At 36.3% G+C, this 26,337-nt stretch overlaps 2 protein-coding genes across 3 annotated transcripts in view; both read left to right on the top strand.

Annotated features, from left to right (window-relative positions):
* Nucleotides 1-4,115: 4,115 nt before the first annotated feature.
* Nucleotides 4,116-6,379, top strand: LOC138903266 (uncharacterized). Its single transcript, XM_070191205.1, has 5 exons — nt 4,116-4,308; nt 4,941-5,269; nt 5,392-5,502; nt 5,915-5,968; nt 6,026-6,379. Exons 1-5 carry the CDS (start codon nt 4,116-4,118, stop codon nt 6,377-6,379), a joined length of 1,041 nt encoding a protein of 346 aa, XP_070047306.1.
* Nucleotides 6,380-9,279: 2,900 nt separating this feature from the next.
* The window catches only part of LOC104100283 (nuclear pore complex protein NUP107), a 35,583-nt gene continuing 18,525 nt past the window's right edge, over nt 9,280-26,337 (top strand). The window contains exons 1-6 of one of the 2 annotated variants that reach the window (XM_070192325.1): nt 9,280-9,478; nt 11,511-11,842; nt 13,138-13,207; nt 14,726-14,846; nt 15,666-15,692; nt 15,793-15,918. In XM_070192325.1, the coding sequence (XP_070048426.1) occupies nt 9,399-9,478; nt 11,511-11,842; nt 13,138-13,207; nt 14,726-14,846; nt 15,666-15,692; nt 15,793-15,918 (756 nt within the window). In that variant the 5' untranslated portion in view covers nt 9,280-9,398. Of the gene's footprint in view, nt 9,479-11,510; nt 11,843-13,137; nt 13,208-14,335; nt 14,359-14,725; nt 14,847-15,665; nt 15,693-15,792; nt 15,919-26,337 lie in introns of those variants that run through there. The other variant, XM_070192326.1, reaches the window with a different exon arrangement.

The following is a 26,337-nucleotide window of genomic DNA, read 5'->3' as shown; positions in this document are numbered from 1 at the left end:
CAATAACAATCCGCGCGACAGAAATCTTGTGCCACAATAACAATCTGCACGGAAGAAACCTTGTACCACAGTAACAATCCGCACGGCAGAAACCTCGTGCCACAACCAAACAAATCACCTCAATAATAATCACGAAAACCAAAACATAACAAATGAAACAATGATATGTCAGGCAAAGAATTACACAGTTAAATAATGAATACGGAATCAGGGAAATAAGTAATTCAACTAAGCATGTTGTACAAATTGCAAATAAGAGATAAGACACGCAGACATATGAAATTAGGCTAAACATGATGACTACACATGCTAAAGTAACTCAATTAAGGAAATAAAAGGAAACTACTTAGTAAAAACCGGATTTTCAACCTTTAGCCCGAATACGCACTCATCACCTTACGTACACGGCCTTCACATATTGCAAATTACCATAACAGTATCAAATCCTAAGTGGAATTCCCCCCACTTGTACACTGAACATAGGTCGACAAGGCCATACAATCTTTTACGTATATGACATCTGTCTGCAAGTCTCTAAGAATACATAATTGTCATAAAGGTCGGGACAGAGTCCCGACATACCAAACAATACACGTCTAAATCATACTGACCAAACAAGCAACTCCGGAGCAAATATAGAGCAACAACATCTTCTGCTGAGCTGATAGCCTACTTGGATGGCTCTCAACCTGTCTATCGGGACCTACGGGCATGAAAAGCAGCGTCCCCGGGCAAACGGGATATCAGTACAAATAATGTACCGAGTATGTAAGGAATGAAAATAAGTAAATAATAGACATGAGAGAAACATAGAGTAAAAGACTCGACATGTAAGTCTGAGTAACTCTGTAAATCATGAAATACTTATAGTGCCATGCATATGCATATGAATGTCATGTCGTGCATAGGTACATGTGTTCATAACATCATCAAGCCTCTGAGGGCATCCCATCATATCATATCGGCTACTGTCGGCAAAATCATCAACGTATACCAGTTGATCAGGTGGTGGTGCGTATATAACACTGTAACCTTTTCCCATATCCCATATATATATATATACATATATATGCGTATATAACGCCATCTGGTCATGGGTCAATATACATGTATAAATGAATGAAATGCATATGAAGTACGTCAATAAAATCTCTTGGAACGTCATAGGACCATTATACCTTTGATTAATGTCATAAAATAAATTTATCAACTTACGTATTTTCTCAGACCCATGAACATATTATAGAATAATAAGACACATGGGAAATCAAGAATATAGACACCCCTAATATTTCTATGAATAGAGTCATTTATGAAAGTTGCGTATTTTGCTCGTTTCATTTGTATCATTTGGATTATGCCAAAAGAAAGAATGGATAGCCTTAACATGCCCGAGTCGATTCTCTTGAAAATTCTCTAACACACATTAATTGCGATAAAATACGGAACAAGTCGTATGAAAAACTCGAAGCAATAACGTTGCTATGAAAAGATAATCTTGGCTGAAACTTTTCCTTAAGTGATTAGCAGTAACCTTTCTATACAAGGAAGTCTTGGTTGAAGCTCTTATCTTGCTTATGTGACTTATGTTTGTAACATACAAATATTTACGTTTGAATGCATATAAGAATGGGTTTGTGACTTATGTTTCTTAAGAATGGATATGACTCACGTTATATGTGTCTTTCCTTTATTAAATGGAAATGACTCACATTCTTAAGACTTGCCACATAACATAGTGACTTAAGAGTCACAATTTTTTGATTGGTTTGCTGCCACGTGGGGAATGTTTTGTCTTAACCACGTTCTTTAATTAATCACCCACAACTCATTAATTAACTAGGTAATGTCCCATTATCCAATAATTAACCAATTACCCACATAATAAGAATTATCTCAAAATACTACTCACTTTTAATACACTTTATACATCTTACTATCATGGCCATGTGGTACCTTGTATGGTACTAGTCTATAAATACCGGGTATTTTAGCTCGGGCCATATTTTATCCCAAAATGTCAAACTTTGACGGAATTTATTTTCTTCGATTTGCTCACCTTCACGAATTTATTCATCACTTGTTTGAAATAGCATAATGCTTATAATCTCAAAATAATATCATTCTCGAACTTCCATCAATTTACTTATGGCATACTTTCACGTACGAAAACATGTGGTGTAACACTCTTACCCAAACAATCCCTCTGAAAATCTCCCAAAATATTGCCTAAATCCAAGCTCTTAAGTCCAAATGGTGAAAGATGACATAAAACCTCAATTTTGGAATTTTAATCTGCTGCCCAATTAAATCTTTCTTCGCGAACGCGGAAATTGCCTCGCTTCCGCGAAGCACAAAAAATGTTACTGCCCAAATTCCTCTTACGCGAATGCGAGGGTCTACTCGCGAACGCGATGACGAGTGATCCCAGGCCCCGCGAACGTGGAGCCTCACTCGCTAACGCGAAAGCCAACGCGTGTCTATCTTTGCGGACGCGAAGGGTAAATTTCCAGCCATCTTTGAAGACTCTACGCGAACGCGTAGAAGGAAACCAAAAGCACCAGATTTCAGCAATCATAAAGTTCCGAAATACGTCGAACATGGTCCGAATCACACCCGAGGCCCTCGGGACCTCAACCAATTATACCAACAAGTCCTAAAATATCATACGAACTTAGTCGAGCCTTTAAATCACATCAAACAACACTAAAACCATGAATTGTGCATCGATACAAGGCTAAAGAACTTTTAAACTCCTAACTTCTACATTCGATACCGAACCCTATCAAATCAAGTCCGATTGACCTCAAATTTTGCACACAATTCACATTTGACATTATGGACCTATCTAACTTCTAGAATCGAAATCCGACCCCGATATTAAAAAGTCCACTCCCGATCAAACTTTCCAAAAATCTTCCATTTTCCAACTTCCGTCAATTAACGTCGAAATGACCTACGGACCTCCAAATCAACATCCGGGTGCACTCCTAAGACCAAAATCACTGTACGGAGCTCTTGGAACTGACAAAATTCCATTACGGAGCCGTCTTCATAAACGTCAAACTACGGTCAACTCATACGACTTAGACTTTTAATTTATGGACTATGTGTCCCATTTTACTCCGAAACTCTTCCGAACCTGACACCAAGCACTCTGGCAAGTCAAGTAACCACAAAATAAAATAAAGGGAGCAATAAATAGGGGATCAGGGTTCATACTCTCAAAACGACCGGTCGGATCGTTACATCTTTTTCCCTTGCTTATTCTGCAGCTTATATACAATGGTCTTATTAGATCTGATCTTTCATTATGGTGGTGATTGGATATACAGTCCATAAGTGTTATACTCAAGGAAGCTTGTGCATACTGTTAAAGGTTATGACTCTGACCTACTGTCTTACAACTATTTAATAAATGAATTTACTTCTAAGTTGGGGTTTATTGGAGTTTAATAAGTAATTGTAAATGAGCCTTATGGTAGATATTATGAAATAGAGAGTGATCAAGGTGTTAGGAGTCTACTGTCTTTGGTCAGTGATCAATTTAATGTTATTGACCTCTTTGTTGTAGATGAGTGTGATTTAAGTATTAATGTTCATAATATAGTCCAACATATTGAGTCATACACATCAGAACTTGAGGCTGCTACTAACTATAGTTGAGATGACAATGAAGAACATGTCTCTCATTCTTCAGATTCTTCTGATTGTTCAAATAGTGATTCTGATTCATTAGAAAGACTTCATATATAAAAAAAGAGGAAGATATCTGATAAGTTGGCTGATTGTAAGGAGTTACACAAGTCCATGACATTTAAAGACATTCCAGAAGCTAGAAAATTCATCAACATGTATTCCCTTGCTAACGGTTATGGGTTAAAACAACTTAAGAGTTGCCCCCAAAAGCTTATGTACATATGTTTAGATAAAGAATGCCCTTTTGTTTGTCATATTTCTAAAGACTCTAAAGGTCCTGGTGTTAAATTCAAGACTTTAAGGGAAGAACACAAGTGTAATATTACATATGATAACCACATGGTAGATGCAAAACTATAGCTGCTTACTTTAAGAGAGGGTTGCAAGATAATCCTAAAATTAAAATTAAGGAGATGATGGTAAGTGTAAAAGCTGCATTTAACATCAATGTTAGCCATTCAAAATGTAAGAGAGCCAATAGAATGATTCTGGAGAAAATGGAGGGTAGTTTTGCAGATGATTATAACAAGCTTGAGGCTTATGTTAATGAATTAAGGTATAGTAATCCAGGAACTGATGTGGTGATTAACATATCAAAGGACGCACTTGGTGAAGGAAAAAGAAGATTTTTAAGAATGTATATATGTTTTCATGCATTGAAAATGGGGTTTAAGAGTGGGTTGAGACCATCTTCTGAATTTTTTTGATCATGCTAGTATTCACATCTAACTGTAATATTCTAGAGTGCGCCATTTGGGTGCCTCGTACCCTTCTTCATCTTGCTTATTTTACTTGTTAAAACTTGTATCTATCTTCTGAATCTCTTATTGCCTTTCACCATAGGTGTGGATAGATATTATTGCCTTAAGGATCCTTATCAAAAGGCTTACACATCTTAGTACACACATGATCTACTGAAAACCTTACATTTACTCATCATAAGGATCATGCAAAATCGAGTCCATCTGACTCAACTCTTTCACAGCCACATGCAATCTCTTACCAACCGTCTTTCTAGATGTAGGCATCGTCGTATTATGAATAAGATAGAGTTTAGAAAATTGAGTTCCTACAATTGAGCTCTACCACACAATCTAGAGTAAGAAGAAAGAATGACAATCCTTAATGCCCTGTAGCCTCCTGCTTATAAGTGTGGTGCACAAGTGTGGCTGCTACTGACTATAGTTCAGATGACAATGAAGAACATGTCTCTCATTCTTTTGATTCTTCTGATTGTTCAGATAGTGATTTTGATTCATTAGAAGGACTTCATACACAAAAAGAGAGGAAGATATCTGATAAGTTGGCTGATTATAAGGAGTTACACAAGTCCATGACATTCAAAGACATTCCAGAAGCTAGAAAATTCATCAACATGTATTCCCTTGCTAATGGTTATGGGTTAAAACAACTTAAGAGTTGCCCCCAAAAGCTTATGTACATATGTTTGGATAAAAAATGCCCTTTTGTTTGTCATATTTCTAAAGACTCTAAAGGTCCTGGTGTTAAATTCAAGACTTTAAGGGAAGAACACAAGTGTAATATTGCATATGATAACCACATAGTAGATGTAAAACTATTGCTGCTTACTTTAAGAGAGGGTTGCAAGATAATCCTAAAATTAAAATTAAGGAGACAATGGTAAGTATAAAAGCTGTATTTAACATCAATGTTAGTCATTCAAAATGTAAGAGAGCCAACAGAATGATTCTGGAGAAAATGGAGGGTAGTTTTGCAGATGATTATAACAAGCTTGAGGCTTATGCTAATGAATTAAGGTATAGTAATCCAGGAACTGATGTGGTGATTAACATATCAAAGGACGCACTTAGTGAAGGAATTTTTTTTTTTTTTAAGAATGTATATATGTTTTCATGCATTGAAAACGGGGTTTAAGAGTGGGTTGAGACCATTTATTAGCTTGGATGGAACCTTTTTGAAAGGGAAATGCGAGGGTCAATTGTTAGTAGTTGTTGCTCAAGACTCCATGAGGCACTTTTATCCCCTAGCTTGGGTTGTTGTTGATAAATAAACCTAAGTTACATGGAGTTGGTTCTTAAGACTGCTACAACATTCGTTGGACCTCAAAATGAGAGAAGGTATCACATTTATATCAGATATGCAGAATGTATGAACCTAACAGTTTTACCTAATTTTGTTTGTAATATATTTATGTATTTACTGATGCATCTCTTTTTTATTGTCTCATTTTCAGGGTTTGATTGATTCAGTCAAGTTGGTTCTTCTTGAGGCATACCACAGATATTGTGTAAGACACATAAAGGCAAACTGGTGCAAACGATGAGGATATGGGGAGTATAAAAAGTACCTCTGGTGGGCTGCATGGAGCACATATGAAGAAGATTTTAAAGACAAATTAAGGAATATAGGACAATTGGATGAAGATGGTAAGGATGCTGTTGAAGATTTGATGAGGTACCCACCCCAGAGTTGGAGAAGAGCATACTTTGACACTGTTTGTAAGAACTACTCAGTTGATAACAACCTAATCGAGTCCTTCAATTCATGGATAAAGGAAGCAAGATTCAAGCAAATTATCAAGATACTTGAGGATATTAGAGTAAAGGTTATGAACATGCTAAGGGAACATGAATATGTTGTAATGACATGGAGTAATGACTTCAATCCCAAACCATGCAATTGTATATCCAATACTTGAAGATTGCAAACAAGTGTCATGTTCATTCCAATGGTCAGGACGGGTATGAAGTGAGTGAAGATGGTGAAAGACACACAATGAATATGGTGGTAAAGAGATGCACATGTAGGATATGGGACCTTAATGGAATCCCATGTCCTCATGCAATCAAAGCAATACAACACAGCAAAATAAATTCCCTCACTGAGATACACTAGCGGTACACCAAAGAGGCCTATCTCCTAGCCTATTCACATAAGCTACAACAAGTAAGGGGAGAAAATTTTTGGAAGGTAGAAGCATCCCATGCAATGGATCCACCAGAATTTGTGAAGATGGATGGCAAGCTTAAAGGCAAAAGAACAAGTGAAAAAAATGAAGCAGTCAACAGACAAGGTGAATGGATACAGTCCAGGAAGGGGAGGATAATGAAGTGTTCTATATGTGGTCAACCTGGACACAATGCTAGGGTTGTGCAAGGGTAACATTCTTTATTTTCAACTATTGTCTATTCTTTTTTTTACTGATTTACTCTAACTATGTCTATTATGTTTCTTTTGTTAAATAGCATTTTAAGGAAAAACGACCAATGGCGAGTAAGAAAAAGGGTAAGAAAGCAAAGAGACAAAGATGTTTAAAAGATGAAGACAATAATGACGAACATCACATGTCACCATTTGCTGCAAATATACCAGCTGAGGAGGAAATACAACTTTTAGCATAGCTCAGTCAAGTCATCCAGTTCAAGACACAAACTTTCAGTTTATGCCAACTCCTTCAATGCAAAGAAAACTTTCCAACAACAGTGTCCTTCCAAATTTTGAATTTCCTGATTTTGATTCATATTCTGCCCCAGATATTAGGCTAAGGAGTTTCTCAGAAGAAAGGACAAGACTGCTTATGAGACAACAAAGAACGATGCCACATATAATAAGGACCATCAACTTTGTCGGTGACTCATCTGGTGTGAGTATGCCCTCAAACCTACCATACTCAGTTAAGAATCTCACACGTAATGGTAAGAAAGCTATAACAGAAAATTAACTTGAAAAGATGGCCAAGATGAAGACAAGAAAGGGTAATAGCAAGTCACAAAACTAATGTGACTTGAACTAAAGGTAGAAAGTCAGTTAAGTGGTGAAAGTTTTTGTGAGTTTTAACTTTAGAAGGCTTGTAATTACTGCTATGACAATACAATTGCTAATTTGCTGGTGGATGTAATTACTGCTATGACAATACATTTATTTTTGTGCTCGGTGGTATGGAGTTCTATGAAGTCCATTATGTGAATGTTATGACAGTTGGTGTTATGAATTGGTGATGTACTATGATAGTTGTTATTATGAATTTCTGTCAATGTTAGTAAATTATGAACAGTTTGTGGTATGAATTTCCAAGTTCATCATGTTCCCTTTATTTTGATATTCATTATCTTATTCATTGTCTTCTTATTAATATAGATTGAACATATAAGAATATGGTAAAGATGTAACTCTTGCTATAGCAGATGTTTGTGCAGAGTAACACCTACTAATTCAAAGTGGAGAATGCTAAAAATCGAAGCCTCATATTCATTCACCATTTCAGGCCAAAAGATAGAAGCATCATACTATTTCATCTCCAATTGGAGTATCATTCTAAGGGCCTAAACCAATACATGCTAATAAAACATGCATCTCCATATTCTTAAGAAACTAGTTCCCTACTTCACTAAGTAATACATGTTAATTCACTACACAAAGAGAGGGTTGAACTAACACAATAATAATCAACTAAACAAGAAAGAACCATAATGAAATCTACTTCATTATCGAGACGGCAAAGAATCCAACAAACAATGCCCAAGAAGCAATTATCATCATCATCAATTGTATAACTCTTTCTTCCAACTTTTTGACTTTAGTAGCTTCAGATTTGTTCATGGATTCCATATCAATTACCTTTTCCCTTAACTTGTCTCTTTCAATCGTAATTGCATTCAAAGACGACGTTAATTCTCTTATTTCAAGCTGGAAACCATCCGCGGATATTTTATCTTCCCATTCGAAATAACTACATGAATTATTCTGCCAAAGAACCATTTAAAAGATTCAATTTTCAAATCAAAACAACTAGATATAGTAGAAAGATTAGACAAATTCACATAAAATACTTACCTTAGGCCGTGGACATTTATAAAATTCCTACCAGGGTTAGCTGGAGTGGTTGATGTAAAATGGTTGGCAATGTTACAACATCGATACCTTCTATGAGAGGAAGTACTACTCTGCGGCATTGAATCTCACCTGAGAGGACAGAGTAGAGCAAATGAGAGGAAAGGGAATTTTGTGCATGAACCCTAGTTTTTCATCGACTGAATAAGGTCTTATTTAATCGATGAAGGAGACTAATTAACGGGTTATAAGGGTGGAACGAGTTTCTAAAAGAATGGATCAAGATTTGTCTAGTTGGCAAATTATTATGGGTCTTGGTGCCATGTTGGACATCTGTTAGGGTTAGGGATAAAATTATATACTATATTAATGGTGGGTATGATTTTTGACGGAAAGTAGAAACGAGTATAAACGTGACTAATTTTCGACAGTATATGAACAATTTTAGTCTTTTTCCATTAATAATGGATTGTATATAAATTGTACGAAAAATTTATTTAGGACCTTATTCTGGGAGATGTATACAAAATTTGAACAATTTTGGTAAATAAATTTCAAATATTATATAGGAATGATTTTTTATTTTTTTACTATTCCCGTTAAATCTAACTAGCATAGTTTGTCGAATACTCGACAAGGATAAAAAATATGAGCTTTCGACAAGCTTAAAAGACTAAAATAGCTCAAGAGTATATTTTTGTGACTAATTTAGACCTACTCCAAACATAAGAGACTTTTTTGTCATTTATCCAACCTATTACACGGAGTACTACTTACAGTGTCGCGCAGACGACATTAGAGCTTTCTTAAAACCCTTCCCGCTCTTAAACCTGCAGGGCTTTAGCTTTTCTCGTTCTGTCACGTCAAATCTTTTGGGTATTCTGAAGATGGAGATTGACGAGGGCACATCTCCCAGCTATTTTGACCCTGAAAATCTCAGTACAAGAGAGCGTTTCCGTCGATATGGGTATATATCTATTTCAGCAATTTCAAGTTTTGCCATTTCAACCTTTTTATCAATAAGCTTGTCTTTTTTTTTTTTTTTTGCGTCTATATAGATTGTAATTGATCAAACTAGTTGAAATTAAAGTTTAGTTGCTTTTTTTTTTTTGGTTACACTTGCACTAGCTTCCATCTTTGCTTAGGTTAGAGAGGCTCACAAGTGTGAGATTTAGAAAACCTCTAGGGTTTGAAAACCTTTATATATTTTTAGTATTGGAATACAATGAGTTCCAATTGAGCGGACCGAATACAAATGAAGTGGGAGGAGAACTATGAGATCTCAGGCAAATTACATGTGGCAAAGTTTTGGTGGGTAGAGTTACCCGATACCTATGCTGGTGGGAGGTACCAGATACCCGGTGGATAGTCGAGGCACGTGCAAGCTGGCTCGGAAACTACCATCATAAAAAAAATATAGATGATTGGTTTAACTGTCCTCTAACTAGTTTGGGATTGAGGTATAGTTGATTGATTGATGACTGTCAATTGGTGTATGCTTAGCTTCTGCAACAGCTATTTGTGCATTATACTGAAGTAGGTAATTTTGAACCTCTGGGGACCTGGATGTTTTTCCTATTATGGGGTTCGACTCATTCTAGTAGTTATGATATTCAGCTCATAATTACCACTGAGGGAGTGTGGTGGATTGTCTGTATCACTTCACTTTTAATCAGAGGTCTTTGGTTCGAGCCCTGAGAACGGAGAACCTTTACTTAGGTAGCACTTTAACACCCTTGGTGGGCTTACCAGGTATGGAATTGGATTTGACCAAAAAAGAAGAGATGTTCAGCTCATAATATCTTTTGTGGGAAAGCTCACAGTTAATATTAGGAAAAGAGAGTGGGCATGCTAGAGAGACGCAGTTGTTGGTAGAGCCAGATTTAGAATCTTTACTTAGTCGATGTGAAGTACCACTGCATTCACTATTCCTGTGTGACAATGAGTGCAGAATTAGTAGAAATATATATTTTTTAAATTCTAATTATATGTGCTCCCCTTGTCTCTACCTTCACAAGGTAGGGGTAAGGTCTGCGTACACACTATCCTCCCCAAATCCCTCTTGGTGAGAGTATACTGGGTTTGTTGTTATTGTTCTCCCCTTGTCCACTGCTCCTGCGGGACAATGGGTACGGACTTAGGAGAATTATCATCAGGTATGTATATATACATATATACTATATTTTTGATGAAGTGAGTTGTTTCTTTATTGGCATCAAATAGATGCAAAGTATACAAAAGAGGTATTGTTAGCTCCATGTATATTATATATCATGTATACAAACACAGTCCTATTGCTGAAGCCTAGGTTTGGCACTTATTCTTGGTTCTGTATTTATTCACCGTACCAAATTCTTGCTGTAGCATTCAAGTTTTCTGCCTCTCCATAACTTTGAACCAATGGCCGGAGATCAAATTGAATATCTTGTTGCACCTGTTTAGTCCTTTGGGTCAATTTCCCTCAGTAGACCTTTAACAGAAGAGGCAGTGCACACATAAGTGAAAACAAATCCGTGGCAAGAGATATTTGGACGTACCAATCTAGCATGCCAGTACGGGAGAGCAAATTGGCAGACGGTGTACACCTTTCAATATTGCGAACACGCAAAAAACTCAGAACAGCCTGACTATTGTCTTCAAAATTCTTTGGAGATAGTTGTATAATGAATGCTGACCCCCCCCCCCCCCCACCCCCCCCAAAAAAAAAAAAAATATTAAAGAAAGATAAATGAACTAATAGTCTAATACTATTGGATACTCCTATTATCCTACAAGAGTATGTGTATTTCTGTATAGTAGACATGGAGCGGATATTTTTCTGAAAGTATTTAGAGTATGGTAGTTGAAGGTCCCTTTGCTTATATTTCTGTAGTAACTATATGCTGTTTCATAGCATCGGCAATGGTTTTTATGGGCTTGGCATCTACTTTAGTTTGTGTGTGTGTAATTTTTTTTTTTTGTAAATTCACACCGCACTGAAGCATTGGTACCATGCACAGGAAGAGGAGTTCAGGTTCAAGCCTATCTCCTCATCGGGAAAGATCTACTGCTAGGGTCAGTGAGGTTAGATCGAATGGAGCACTTTTTATGGAGAACATCAAACAAGAAGTTGAAAGTATTGATGCTGATGTAACACCTTCTCGAATACACACTGCCTTTAAGAGTAGACCATCTCTTGATAGCCATGGGATATTAGAGACAGATACTGATTTGATTCGTCGAGGTGGAAGTATTTCCCTTAGAACTTGCAAGGAGGAGCATGATGCATCACCAGACAGTGGAGACTCAACATTTTCTTTATTTGCTTCTCTACTGGATTCAGCTCTTCAAGGTGCTTATTAGTAAAATTGTGTTGACCTAATATAACCTTATTTACAGCAGCGCAAGGTGGCATTCTTTGATCAACAGAAAGTGCTTGGGTGATGATTTGGATTGTCGTTATTATGTAGCTTACATTTTGAAAATACCCTAGGGCTCCCAACACTAATTATCCATTTACACTTCTTTACATTTGATGATATTTGTGAGATGGGTTTAGAGAAATGGGATTGCTCGGTGCAAGTGATGTCTTGGGTTCCACTTTCCCCATTATGTCTTGAATTTTGATGTTTAGAGAAAAAAACTGTGATTCTAATTTTTACTTTACCTTACCCAAATAAAACTGATTCTAGTTTTTTGGGATTGAGGTGTAGTGGATTGATTGATTAATTGATTTTTTTAGGAATAAAAAAAATTGCTTATCATGAATATCTATATGCAGATTGAGAAGTGGAGAGGCATGAGATATATTTGTAAGCTATGTATAGTTATATTGTGTAACTAACTTGTGTTCATGAGGTTTTGCTTTGATATTTTCTGCATGCTTATCACTAAGATTCATAGGCTAAAAGAACTAGTGTAATGATTTTCTTACTGTGTGGTTATGATTTCTTTTCTTGTTAAATCTTGTATCCAAATTGTCTACATTTCTAGTAACTTACGCAGATCTGATGTTAAAGTTGACATGTCAAGATCATTAATCTTTATGTTGATTGGTACTTGAATTATTCATAATCTCTGGATTTTTCCCCTATATTTATAAGGATGGCATGCAATGCTTTCTGTAGAAGCTGGATTCAATAGGAAACTGAGAGAGAGCCAGACAGGACAATCGTGGAATTAAATTTTTGTTGAGACCTAATAATCTTCTCTCTTTTGCGTGGGTTCGTGCATGTGAAATAGAGAAAATTTTGAATTTTGCTCTTTCTGTTTTTAAAACAAACTTCAATTTTTTTTGGTTCTCTCACTCTTTTACAGATAGGACATGTTGGGTTGTATATATGGCCTGAATTGGGCTTTGGAAGACTTTTTTTTACCCACCCAACCCCGTCAGGAGGACCAATAGTGTTCCCACTTACCCTCCAACGTGATTCGAACCCTCAACCTACTGGTTGATGGCGGAGGTGCTCAACCACTAGAGCAAGCCTCTCTTGTCAGCTTTGGAAGATTTGAACTTTGGAGATTTGGACATTATGCAGTGTAGACTAATTTACCAGTTTTCAGGAGAAAGTTCTCTTAGTATGCCATGAATGAGGGAAAATATTTTAAAAATTTATACCTAACAGTTTCTGTTTCTATGTGATGTAGGGTTAATTTCTATCCCCGACTTGATATTACATTTTGAGAATTGTTGCCGTGACGTCTCAGAATCAATTAGGTATGTATGCTGCTCCTCTTTGTCTGCTCACTAGCCTTGGCTTAGAATTCTGTTTATTGGAGCTGACCTCTATCTTTTATTATATCTGCATCTTCTTGATGCCATTAATGAAATCTACTTACTTCATAAAAAAGGTATTTCTGTTGCGCTGTATCGTATGTGCATTTTATCCCAATTTGAATGTCTCTATTTGACTGTTTATGGCTATTAATACGAGAGCTGACAATGTGTTATTTACTGTTAACTGGGAAAAATATGAGTGCCACAAGTTACATTTTGATTCTATAGTAATAAGAAGTAGATGAGTGTTTTACTGATAAAAAAATAAAAATAAAAGGAAAGACATGAATTGTTGTTTGCTGGAAATGTGCTGCACTGGATTTTAGTTGAAATAAGCTAAAAAGAAAGGTGGACATTCAATTCATCTGTAATCTATGAAGAATATGCTAGTTTAAATTATGTCTTTGTTAGCTTTTGTAGTTATCGTTAGTGCACCTTTTTTGCTCCAAAAATTCTCGAGTATCTTCAATTACATGCTTGAGTTCTTTGAAGTGATTGACAATCTCAAATCCTTGCCTCAGAAGTATTTTACATCCTTTTAAACTTCTGCGAAAGCTGGATAAACTTCTGTCGAAGTTAGTCCAGATCAAAACTAGGATCTCGAAGTTGGGTTGACATTCCTCCCACAATATGACACTAAGAGAGTCCACCAAGCCTTAGACTAGTTTTGCCTTTTTGGTCCAAAGAGCTCTTTGTCAATCAACCTTATTTTCTTCTTTGCCACATGCTGCCCCCTTTTTGCAATCATTTAAATCTGTTGTGATTTGGAGTATTATTACTCTTTAAAAATGATTTTCCAGCTCTTGTGCTCCTCCTGTAGTTTAAAATAAAATAAAAAGTTAATATCTTGGTTAAACGTGTAGATACTCCTGATTTGCTTGTTCCTATATGTGTATCCGTCCAATTGGATTGTGGAAGTCTTCTGAACTAGCACATTAGTCTTCCAAGTTTTATTTGACTTTAGTAAGTCTTTCATATTTCAGTGTATCAATTTGGCTTTTCCAACAAGCCAAGGTAATAACAATATGTGCTGACTAGTAGCAGAGAAACTGCTCTCCTTAGTAAATATCTTACAAAGACCTCAAATAACAGTAAGTCCTTTTCATGTTTTCCCTTTTGCCGCCTTTCCACCTTATTGTCTAACCATTATACAATTTCACCTGCAACTATCACTGTGAAGCGCTCTTATATTATTTGACTGATTTTCCACCTTAAAGTAAATAATCTTTAGTTTTCTTCAATCTGTAATTTTTCATTATAAAAAAGAGAATTTTTAGTGGTTGTAATGACTAAAATAGTAAAACAACAGAAACTAAGATGCCAAATTTGTGAAATCTATGGTGTTTGCCAACATCCTCCAATGCTATTGTGAACTTTGTAGTGTAGTAGTCCCAGATAGAGGATATATCTATTGTGTTTTCATGTGAGACTGCAATTTCTTGTGCTCTTTTCCTGTAGGTATGGTTCTAATGAAATGCACAGAGTTATGGAGGACAAATTGATGAGACAGAAGGCACAGATTTTGCTTGACGAGGCAGCTTCATGGTCGCTCTTGTGGCATCTTTATGGAAAAGGAAATAAGTCGTCAACCTTTTAATACCTATGTTCTTAAGTTATCACTAGAAAGTCTTGCCACTTCTTACTTTGGTAGTGAGAAAATTTTGTGTGTCTTTGGGCATAGTTGTTACTCCATTTGTCTTGATTCATATGATTCGAATTAACTTTTTGATTTTTAACTTTTAGGTTATGATATTTCTTTTTAAATTTTCAATTATCATGAAAATCTAATCATTTATTGTAGATAATATTCTCAATGTAGTTTTTGAAGTGTCTAAGATTCAGTTTGGAAATGCTGTACTTGGTTAAAAAAATGATGCAATTTGGAAATATGAACTAATGGACATTATTTTCAACTTAAAACTTGATAATTTTGATGACAACACAAATTGTCATATTAAGGGAATGGAAGGAATTCTTTTCTTTCATCTACGTCATTATAAAAAATATAACAATGTGTGTGCACAATTGACACTTGGAGATAGCCTTTTGGTGTAGTATTAGAATTCATGTAAATCCTGTAACGGTTGAATAATGTAGATCTTTCATTTCCTTGTATGTTGACAAAAGGAGTTTCATGTTCTTTCTAAATATACTCTGCATTTGGCTCTTGAAAAGAGGTTGCGGACATGAGTCACTTTTAAATGTGTAGTAAATCTTTGATTTTCTTGTGGGAAGCAGTTCACTAATGTCAATTATTAGCTGGATCTCTTTTTGTTGTGTTTCAGCAATTTTACTGCATAAAGTTTTCATAATGAGCAGAAAATAGTTTCCTGCTCAAGTTCATTTGCTAGATGTTTATTGTTATTTAAATTGAACATTTCATCCTCTTGCAGGAAATGAAGAACTTCCTGAAGACCTTATCCTGGTGATGCATCTTTAGTTGTTAACAGAGTAGTAGTGTTGCTGTTAATGTGTTTGGTTTCTTTTTTGTTTAACTTTTGTTTGTCATACAATGTTCTTTGCAGTTGCCAACTACTTCACACTTGGAAGCTTGCCAATTTGTAGTGAAGAATCATACTGCACAACTGTGCCTCCGAATTGTTCAGTGGCTTGAAGGATTAGCCTCCAAAGCCCTTGATTTGGATAGAAAGGTAATGAATTAGTATATGATAATTTATTTCTTGCAGTTTTTTCATTTTTGGTGGTTTTCCCTATCTGTTCGTTTTTATGCCTTCAAATCAATCAAACACATAATTTAACAGGGATGTTAATAAATCCTTTTGCAGTTTTACATGTCTGAGTTGATTATAAATATTTATGACATCGTTTTGTGCATCTCATACTGCTTCCTGGATAGTTGAATGTGGATGATTGAGGTGAAACTTGATGCTTACTGTGATGAAATGGTGTCACAGATATCCAAAAAAGAGGAAAAATATAGTTTCACCGTTTTATCTGATGTCCCCGAAGGGACAAATGGTAGCACTGTCACGTTATAGCAGAACGATCTCAGTTTATGCCATTAAACCAATGATTGCCATTTTTGGTTAATCATGTTTCCTGGTTTGTTCTTATAATTAAGGTGTAACGTTCCAGAACATAGTACCACTACCGTTTAGTGTTACTTTATAATTTTAAGGTGTTTCTGCCGATTTATTTTTGGAACTTATTCCATTTTTTGAAATATATCTCTGCAAGCTTTAAAATGTACATTAGAGAAGTGTGCACACTTAGGCAGATCCCTAGAAACCTAATTGGTTCTAAGTTTTGATCTTTATATGTAAATGTGGAAGCACTCTAACCGACTTTGTGAAGAAAATGGACCTTGGACCTAATTTAACTTCGAAAATTTGCTCATGAGGTGAGGAGCGTCCAAGACCATATCTAGGACTCATGCACATGATTGTCTAATGTTTATGTAAATGTGGAAGCACTCTAACCGACTTTGTGAAGAAAATGGACCTTGGACCTAATTTAACTTCGAAAATTTGCTCATGAGGTGAGGAGCGTCCAAGACCATATCTAGGACTCATGCACATGATTGTCTAATGTTGCACTATACACCCCCTGCACATCCATTGTTGAATATCTGAGCATGGAATAATACAATAATGGGGCCCAACATTGCGTAACCAAACATTAGATTACTCTTGTCTTAACCATATTAGGAACATGGACCTTGTACCTAAATCAGCCCCCAAAATTAGTTCATCTGGTGAGGAGATCACATTGTCTAAGATCATATAGGGCGATGCTGGCTTATATACTTGACCAATGTAGGACTCAACAGGCTAACATTAGTTTCATCTTCTTTTTTTTCTAAACTTTGTGCGATTTTATCTATTAAAGATTTTTTTTTATTTGAATTTCGTATGGGATGTATAAATCAATCAATCAGCTAAATCTCAAATGCGATTTAGCTGGCTGCATTAGGGCCCGTTTTGCCACAAAAAAGATTTCACTTTTTTCAGAAAATTTTCACTTTTTTCTGGAATCAGTGTTTGGCCATGAAAATTTCAAATTTCACTTGAAGTTGAATATCGAAGTCAATTCTAAATTGTATTCCTATCCAAACACAACTCTAATTTTCAAAATACCATTTCCGCTTGAATTTTTTTTTATTTTTTTCCGGAATTTCACAATTCTTATGCCCGCGTAAAGTATTGAAAAACTGCCCACGAGGGAGGTGAAAGTTTCCAAAATGATTTTTTCAGCTAAAAATTTTGGTAGTAAAGACCAGTATTTTAAAAGGCGTGGGCGTAATGCGAGACGTTTTACATATGCCTCAGCGGGGCGTAAGCCCCATAGGTATTTAATTTTTAATATTTTATAAAATAATATAATGACAGTAAATATTTATAAATAGGTAAAATTGCATAAAAATTGAAGAAAACTATATATATGTGTGCTCCATCCCCCCAAAAAACTAATCAAAACAATCTATTATACGTTACTTACAAGCACAAGTAATTTGAGTCTAAAAGAATAAAGTTTTCTATATGGAGGAACAAAAAGGATGATTAACCTGTAATTTGAACTTTGAATTTGCTGCTATGAAGAAGAATGTAGTTCTCTTTGTATTTGTAAAAAAATTAAATATTCGTTGCTTTTGGGAGATATTAACAGACTAGCGGACAAGATAAAAAATTGGGAAAACCATGAATTAGGGCTTAAATCAATAAAAAAAGTCTTTACTTTTAAATTTAATACTTTTGAGTTCCTTTTTAAACCTTTTGAGTAATTACCAAACTGACTTTTGAGAATTTGGGTATTATATGAAGGACCGATTCAACAAATTTTGTTTTAATTTGGAAAAGTCTCTGGGGCTTACTCCTTACTAAAAAAACGCGGCTCGAACGCCCGGGTGCACGCCCGAATGCCCGAGTGTACGTCCCAAATTGCGAGGCGTACGCCTCTTGAGACTTTCGCCCCACACCATCGTCCCGGGGCGTTTTTGGTACGCCTCGCCCCGGGGTTCGTCCCAGAAACGCCTTTTAAAACAGAGGTAAAGACGCACTAAATTCTCAGAAAACCTATCAAGAATCTATATTATTATATTAAAAGCCCGAAGGCCCTTAGCGAAATATCATTCTCCTTTTTTACCCTTTTAAAATAGCTTTCATATTAGACAAAATTGTAATTTTAGTTACTTTCTTAATATTTAGTTCATTTAAATCACCTAAAATTTTGGTTATTAAGTTTTTCCTTATTGAACTAAGTAAAAGTCCTAATTTTTAGATTTTAGCCATCACAAACATGTAAGATATTAATTAAATCAAAACTAACGTGAGTATTTACCGTCCAAAGCAAAGTTAACTTCCATGTTAGAATCATCCCTCGACAAATTTAAAAGAAAACAAGAGAAAGACTTTGAATAATACCATTATTTAAAAAATGTGAATGAACTAATTTCCATATTCTAAATTCAGTTATGAATTTACCATTGTTAATATTTTGGAACGTTTTTTCATTCTATTTAATTAAAAAGGATCTTCCTACCGTTCAAAGTATATTTCATATTAGACAAAATTATGATTTCCCTTCCCCCCCCAAGATTTAGGACTTTAAATTCAACTAAAAATAATATTAGGATTTTAGAATTAAATATTAGAAAGATAATCAGTTGGATAATTCAAAGAATCACCTAAAATTAATTACTGCCAAAAGTGTTCCAATCAGCTGAACTCAAGTAATGTGTAACTAAAATATTATCAACGAATAACTTTTAAGTAGTTAACTGTAATTCTATTTTATAAATAAAAAAATCTCAAAATATTTAAGCAGATAAAATTAATATTTAAACACTATTGTAATGATTTCAATGAATACACATTAAATCTAAATGAAATGTTAATAGACTTTTATATCTTTTGAGGAATATAATATTGAGAATTATATTATATTCCGATACACTTTAGTTGGATAATACAATAATAATCATTGATTTTTTACGATGATCATTTTATTTCTTACTAAAAATAAATTTGGTTGGGTTTTAATATTACCCATCCAATTAAATTCTTCATATGATAACTAAACCTAACAATGTGGAGTCTCTTTTTATTTCTCGTGTTTTCTGATTTGAGTTTCAATAGGAATAAGATGAATTCATATATTAGATACTTGAGTTGATTTGAGTTTCAATAGGAATACGATGAATTCATATATTAGATACTTGAGTAAAGAGAATACAGTTTTTAAATCCATGAAGAACATGTATTATTGCATGATATGTGAATACAAGTCAATATATTAGTTATTCTACTATGTCTATGCTACTAAAATAAATGCACAACTAATATATCGAAGTTATCATAAGGCATTAGAGTATGACATAGTTTTTTCCTTTATAAAGTTGGCTAAATATAATCAATATTCATTATTGCTTTTTAATATTTTATTTTATAATTCAATCATATAGTTTAATAATATTTGTGTGATTTAAAAAAAATTATACTCATTGATATGGGGTACACGCACAATGCGCGTATCGTAAAACTAGTCAACAAAACTATACTTCTTTGTCCTCGGTCCTTCGGCTCGTCCAAGCTGAGTCTGTTAGGTCTTGTACTTGGTCAAATTTGTACCTAATCTGGTGAAAAAATTTAATAAAGCTTTTTTTGAGTCAATCCGAGGTCTCTTGGTTTGTTAACCTGCATTATGGTTGAATTATGGTGAGAAGTGTGGTATTCTTTAGAGTGGACTTCACTGAGGAAACCATTAAAGAAGCTTATCTGTGGGAGTAAAGGTAAATAGTTTAAGGTTTGTCACTCTGACCAAGGAATATGTGGGGAGTAAACATAAATATACTAAGGTACATCGACTAAGGAAGATGATTGGTATTGTCTTCATGACTACTGTAGGGAGGCTGCATTGATATTTTTGCTCTATTTGTACACACTGATTGTTCTTTTATCAGCATCATTATGGTTCTTTTGGTGTTAAAAAGGGTAAAAAGTGTAAGCACTTGGTTTAATGAAGGAACACACAGATGAAATAATGAAAGTAATGTGTTACACAAGGGAAAAATGGGTATTTAGAAAACACAAATAACAATTATATAGGCAAAAGAATTGAAAAAAAATGCAATTAGTGAAGCATCAATAAGTCAATTATACCTCATTCTCAAATTATTCGAAATCGACTTTATAAACGCAGTGTCCATTCATCCGGATTTAGCGTAACATAAAAGGGCTGCCCGGTGCACGAAGCATCTGAATATCTTATATTCTGGGATATTTTATCAGCTCCTTAAGTTCTTAGATTGGGGTGGATGCAATGTGCAGGAGCTATATCATTTTTTTATACTTAAATGCATCCTTTGGATGCTGATTGAATGAAATTCTAAATTATCTGATAGAAAGAAGAATCTTATTTTATATGACCAGTCGTTAACATTTTCATTGACGACGTTCCTTAACTATCTGTATATAATTTATATTTATTATGTGCACCACCCTCTTTAAGACAGACTTTAGGTGGTGAGGCGCATTCCTCCGAGTTTTGGTGTCAGTATCATAGCGCCAGCTAGGTTAGGCGAATCACCAAGCTGAGTTGCACCTAGCTTTAGAGCGCCTTCAATCATTGGGTTATCTGTTGGCATTCCTAGTCTTCGATAGTAGGTTCTTTCTTTCCCTCGCGATTCCACGAACTGTAGTTCTGCCAAGAGTAGAATGTGACTGTCCAACTGTTGTTATTTATGCTTGCGGACAAAGAAAAGTATAATTTTTCACATAGTGTAGGCATTGCATTCAACATTAACAAGTGAAGTATGCCTTGGTTGGAGAGACAACCAATTAGCTGGAAGGAAATTATTGTGCCCTACGTGTTGCATTTTCCCAAATTGAATTGGCATGGCCAGTTTTCAAGTTTAAATTTTGTTGGTCTTTGGTTTCTATTTTCTTCCTTGAATGTATGCATTAGCCAGCATAGCAGGGATTGATCATCATCTCAAAAGGTAAATTTTTTTGATGAAGTAAGTAATTGTCATTGAATGGGATCAAGAAGATGCAAACTAAGTACAAAAGAGATGATAATGGCAGCTCCAAAATACAAAAGATCAGGGAGCCAGCAAAATCCAAAAATTAACTGGGCATTGTACAGGTTTGAGAAAATTCCAACTGTATAGATTAACTAAACATGAGCCCTTCAAAGTGTGAGTTGGAGTTGAGATTCCATCAAAATATCTGCGGTTCCTTTCGTTCCAAATACACCAAAAGATAGTAGCTGGGATTATTCTCTAGATTTTCTTGATGGCTTTGTCAACTCCGCACGAGTTCCAGTATACATAGGCTTCCGTTGGAGACTGGGCTTGCATCCAATTCAGTCCAAAAATAGAGAAAAAAATTCCACAACTCTGTTGCAACTGGGCAGTGAAGAAAGAAGTGACTGATGGACTCCAGATTCTGATGACACATATAACACCTGTTGACCAGTGGGATGCTTCTTCTACAAAGATTGTCTTGAGTTAGACAGGCATTGTTTATGACAATCCATGCGAAGCACATTACCTTGGTGGGAAGTCTTGTTCTCCATATGAGCTTCCATGGCCGGTTTTCAATTATGCCATTATGGGCACTTAGATGGTAATAGCATGTTTTAACTGTGAAAATACCCCTGCTTGAGTTGGCCCATGACATTCTATCAACTGTGACTCTTCTATGTTGTGACCTTCAACTGAAGCTAATAGGGCAAGGAGGCCATCACACACCCAATCCTGTAAATTCCTTCCAAAGTAATGTTCCATGGGTTGCCCTCTCTATTCTCAGCAATAGTTGAATCAGGATTTTAGGCAATTAATGCAAGTGCAGGATGAGAGTCTTTCAAAGCATTGCTTCTCAGCCACTTGTCCTTCTAGAATTTGACATGAGTTCCATTACCCACCTTTATAGGAAATGTTCTGGAAGAATTCATTCTTGTAACTGGAAATGTGTTTCCATAGGCCAGTGCCATGAGCTGTTGTAACCCTTTTCGTGCACCAGTTATTCTGAGCCCCATACTTAGCATTGATAACCTCTTTCCAATAGCTAGGTTCATGTTGCCCATATCTCTAGAGCCATTTGGAGAGCATGCTTTTGTTGTGCAGCTTGAGGTCTCTTATGCCTAGGCCTCCCAAGGCCTCCCAGTGTCTTAGGGTAGGTAACCTTGTTCCATTTTACCAAGTGATGTGTTTGGCTACTCCCTTCCCATAGAAATGATCTCCTAATCTGTCAATCTTCTTGAGGACTGAACTTGGCATAGGGAAAAGAGTCATGGTATGTTGGTATGCTGTCAAGCACACTATTAATCAGTGTAAGTCTTCCTCCCATGGATAAGTATTGCATTTGCCAAGAAGCCAATCTCTTCTCAAACTTCTCAATAATGCCATCCCAGATCCCTGTTGCCTTGGATTTTGCTCCCAATGGTAGTCCCAAATAAGAAGCAGGAAAGGTACCAATGCTACAACTTAGAATACCAGCAAGCTCTTCTAGGTTTGGGACTTCATTAACAGGGTAAATTACACTCTTCAACATGTTAATATGCAAACCAGACAAAGCTTCAAAGATAAGGAGAGTGTGGTTGAGATTGAGGACTTGTTGTGTATCAGCTTCACAAAATATCAGAGTATCGTCTGCATAGAGCAAATGAGAGATGTTGATAGAACTTGTTGGATCTCTGCCCACCTGGAAGCCCTGTATCCACTGCATTTGCCTTGCCTTTTCCAACATTCTAGTAAGCCCTTCCATTGCCTATATGAATAGGAATGGGGAGAGGGGATCTCCCTGCCCTAGGCCTTTCTGAGGAGAGAAAAAACCAACTGGTCCTCTGTTTACCAATATTGAGTACTTCACTGTTTTTATGCAATATTCAATCCACTTAATCCATTTACTACCGAACCCCATCTTTTCCAGAATATTGATAAGGAACGGGCAGCTTAGCTGATCAAAAACCTTTTCAATATCCAATTTACATAGGATTCCAGGAATGCCACTTTTACTCCTCCAGTCAAGCACTTCATTTGCAATAAGTGAAGCGTCAGAGATCTGCCTGCTTTAATAAATGCATTCTGCTGTCCAGAGACCAGTTTCCCTATCACTTTTTTTAATCTTTCAGCCATAACTTTTGCAGTCAATTTGTAGACACTTCCAATTAGACTGATAGACCTATAGTCTTTTAGTTCAATTGCTCCCTTCTTTTTGGGAACCAAAGCTATGAAAGAAGCATTACAGGATCTCACCAAGTGCCCTGTTTGGTGAAAGTGTTGCATTGCATTCATGATGTCATTTTTAAGAAAATCCCAGGCCTTTTGGAAGAAGGCCATGGTGTAGCCATCAACACCAGGAGCCTTGTCAGGAGCACAAGATCTTAAGACTGCCAGAATCTCTTCCTCCTCAAAGGGGAGTTCTAACCATGCTCTATCTTCCAAATCTAGGGATGATAGTCTGTCAAAGTCAGCAACTGGTCTCTATGGTTCACTTTCAGTGTATAGCTTCTGGTAGAAGTCCAGAATTTCAGCTTTTATAAGGACCTTGTCCTCTATGATTTCATCACCAACCTGACCACCTTTCTTTTTCCACTTCTTTATAACAGAAGCCCTATTTTTCTTGTTTTGGGCTTTTGAGTAATAGCCCAAGTCTTTTACCACTAGGGTTTTGGCCCTAGACTTATTAAGGATGGCTTTGGGTTTAGATCGGGTCGGATCAGCTGAGTACATGGTCACATGATTTAAATTAAAGCTGTTGACTGATTTGACCGCACAGCTAAGGCAAACAGTTGGTACCACGGAAACGACTACTGGTTCTTTCACCACAGAAACGACCGCTGGTTCTAACACCACACCTTCTCCAACCGCTGTCTCCTTGCCGGCAACCCCATATTTGCTGCAATTTTCGTGAGGCTCCATCAAAATAGATATTTCACAGCTCCAGTCACCAATTTTTACCTGGCAAGTCGCTGGAGGTTTCACCCTGTATTCTTAACATAGATTCTAGACCAAAAGAAGTGACTTCTGTTTTCTGTATCCTCGTCCATCCCAATGAACCCACCACACTTATCCCCGATCAACTTGAAAGTTTCCAAAGACCACGCATGTAATGGAACTCCAAAAACTTTTACCCAGATGTTCTTCGATATTGCAGCTTTACCAGTAGAGGACATTGACCACCAATCCAGAGACAAATGTCTGCCGCTCCCAAACCAATCCCCTGCCATAATTCTGGTTGCCTCCTGCCTTGATGGGAACTCAAAAAGGAAGAGGTTGTGATCCATTAGAGTAATTTTCAGTCCAGCAGTCATCTTCCATCTGGATATGAACCATTTGTGAATAATCTCTGTCTTTGGACTGTGATTGAAAGCATCATTGAACCTACCCACTAGGCATCTGGTAGGTGGGTGGTTATCTTCTACCCCAAAAGAAGTTGGCGGTGACTCTGGCCATTTCTGAATATCTGCAGCTTCTGAGTAAGTTTTCAGTTGAGGAGGTGGGGTTGTAAATGCGCACTTTCGATTCCCCAAGTGACGTTGGATTCTCTCTGCAATCTCCACCCAACCGGCACCATATGTTGATTCAGGAATAATGATGGCTGACTTCCAATCACCCAACCAACTTTCCACCCTCAGAAAGCGCCCGTAGATGTTGTAGTTTTGATATACCCTGTAGAGATATACTTCTTGTTTCCTTTCCCATCTTCTGTATAAATCCCATGTCCCCTTAGATGCTTGGTATAGGACTGAACATATCCACCGGAGGTTGCTTTCGTCGACCTTTATTGTGCTTGTAAAACGTCTGCTGCGTTCTGTGATAGAATACCATCTGACTCGATCATCACTAATATTTGCAATTTCAAAAGATTTATCACATGTAATGAGGATTAACTTATCACCCATGTTAAAAGAGAATAAGCTGGAAAAGCCTCGCTGGAAAGATGAGCTAAAAGTTAAAAAAAAAAAAGCTGATGGCACAATTCCCAAGTCGGAGCTCATTTTTGCTGTATTGTATCCTTATCTCAAAAGGTAATTAAAACAAAAATTATGCTACTCAACTGGGAAGTTTGACCAAAATATCCTCTTCTTTCTCCTCCTTCTGGCTCCCCTGTTCAAATTTATTTGCAGATTTATGCCCGGGTAAAAACAATGTCAAACACTTGAAAAGCTTCTCCAGTCGGAGTATTGGAATTGAGCTGGAGAGACTACATGCTGATCTACTGTATGAATGAAATGTCTTTGTGTTTTTTTGGTTTGGTAACAAGAGGAAACATGGTTATATCAGTCACGGCTTGTTTGGCCTTATAAAAGCAAGTGTTAAATTGTTTAAATCGTGGAAATAACTTACTTTCTTAAATGTTATTGTTAGTTTACAGATATGTATAGTGTAGTCTTGTCCCACATTGGAAGATGAGTAATATCTCCTTGTAGTGTATAGCTATAAATAGGGACCTTTTGTATTGTATTTATCATCCAATATCAATAACATATTTTCTCCCGTGCCTTCTCACATGGTATCAGAGCATTAGTGAGAAAAGATCGTTGTGCGTCATTCCAGCGTTAACCGGGAAGAAAGAACTTAGTCATCGTGCAATTTTTCCGGTGACCTAAGGCTTGTCTAAGTAAAAGTCACTTTCTGTCGGTGTTGTGCTAAAACCAACACAACCACGAGGTAGATCACCCTCCGACGACCAACCCCTGAAATTTTATCCGGCAGAAAAGCCGCCACGCTCCTCCACGCGCCGGCAACAACTTTTCCGGCGAGGGTTCCGGCCATTTTTTCGCTAAGCTTCTTCAGGACAGTGTGCTCTACTCAAAATTCCGAGCTTACCCATCTAATTCAAATCAAATTCCGACCACTTTATATTTTTCCGGCGTGAACAGTGACCTTTCCAGCCATTTTTTAAAAACATTTCTTCAGGACAGCTTGCTCGCAAAGGAATTCCGAGTCTATCCATCTTGGTTTCGACAAATTCCGACAACTTTGGAATTTTCCGGTGAGCTACAGTGTTTCCGGCACAGAAAAATATTCTGTTTTCTTGCTGTAAACAGTGTTTTTCAAGCTATTTCTTCAGTTTTCTCACAGGATTTACTTATTTTCACTATTT

The sequence above is a fragment of the Nicotiana tomentosiformis genome, chromosome 12 (assembly GCF_000390325.3).
Source record: "Nicotiana tomentosiformis chromosome 12, ASM39032v3, whole genome shotgun sequence".
In the NCBI taxonomy this organism is placed as follows: Eukaryota; Viridiplantae; Streptophyta; class Magnoliopsida; order Solanales; family Solanaceae; genus Nicotiana; species Nicotiana tomentosiformis.
This window is presented reverse-complemented; position numbering and strand designations above follow the sequence as displayed.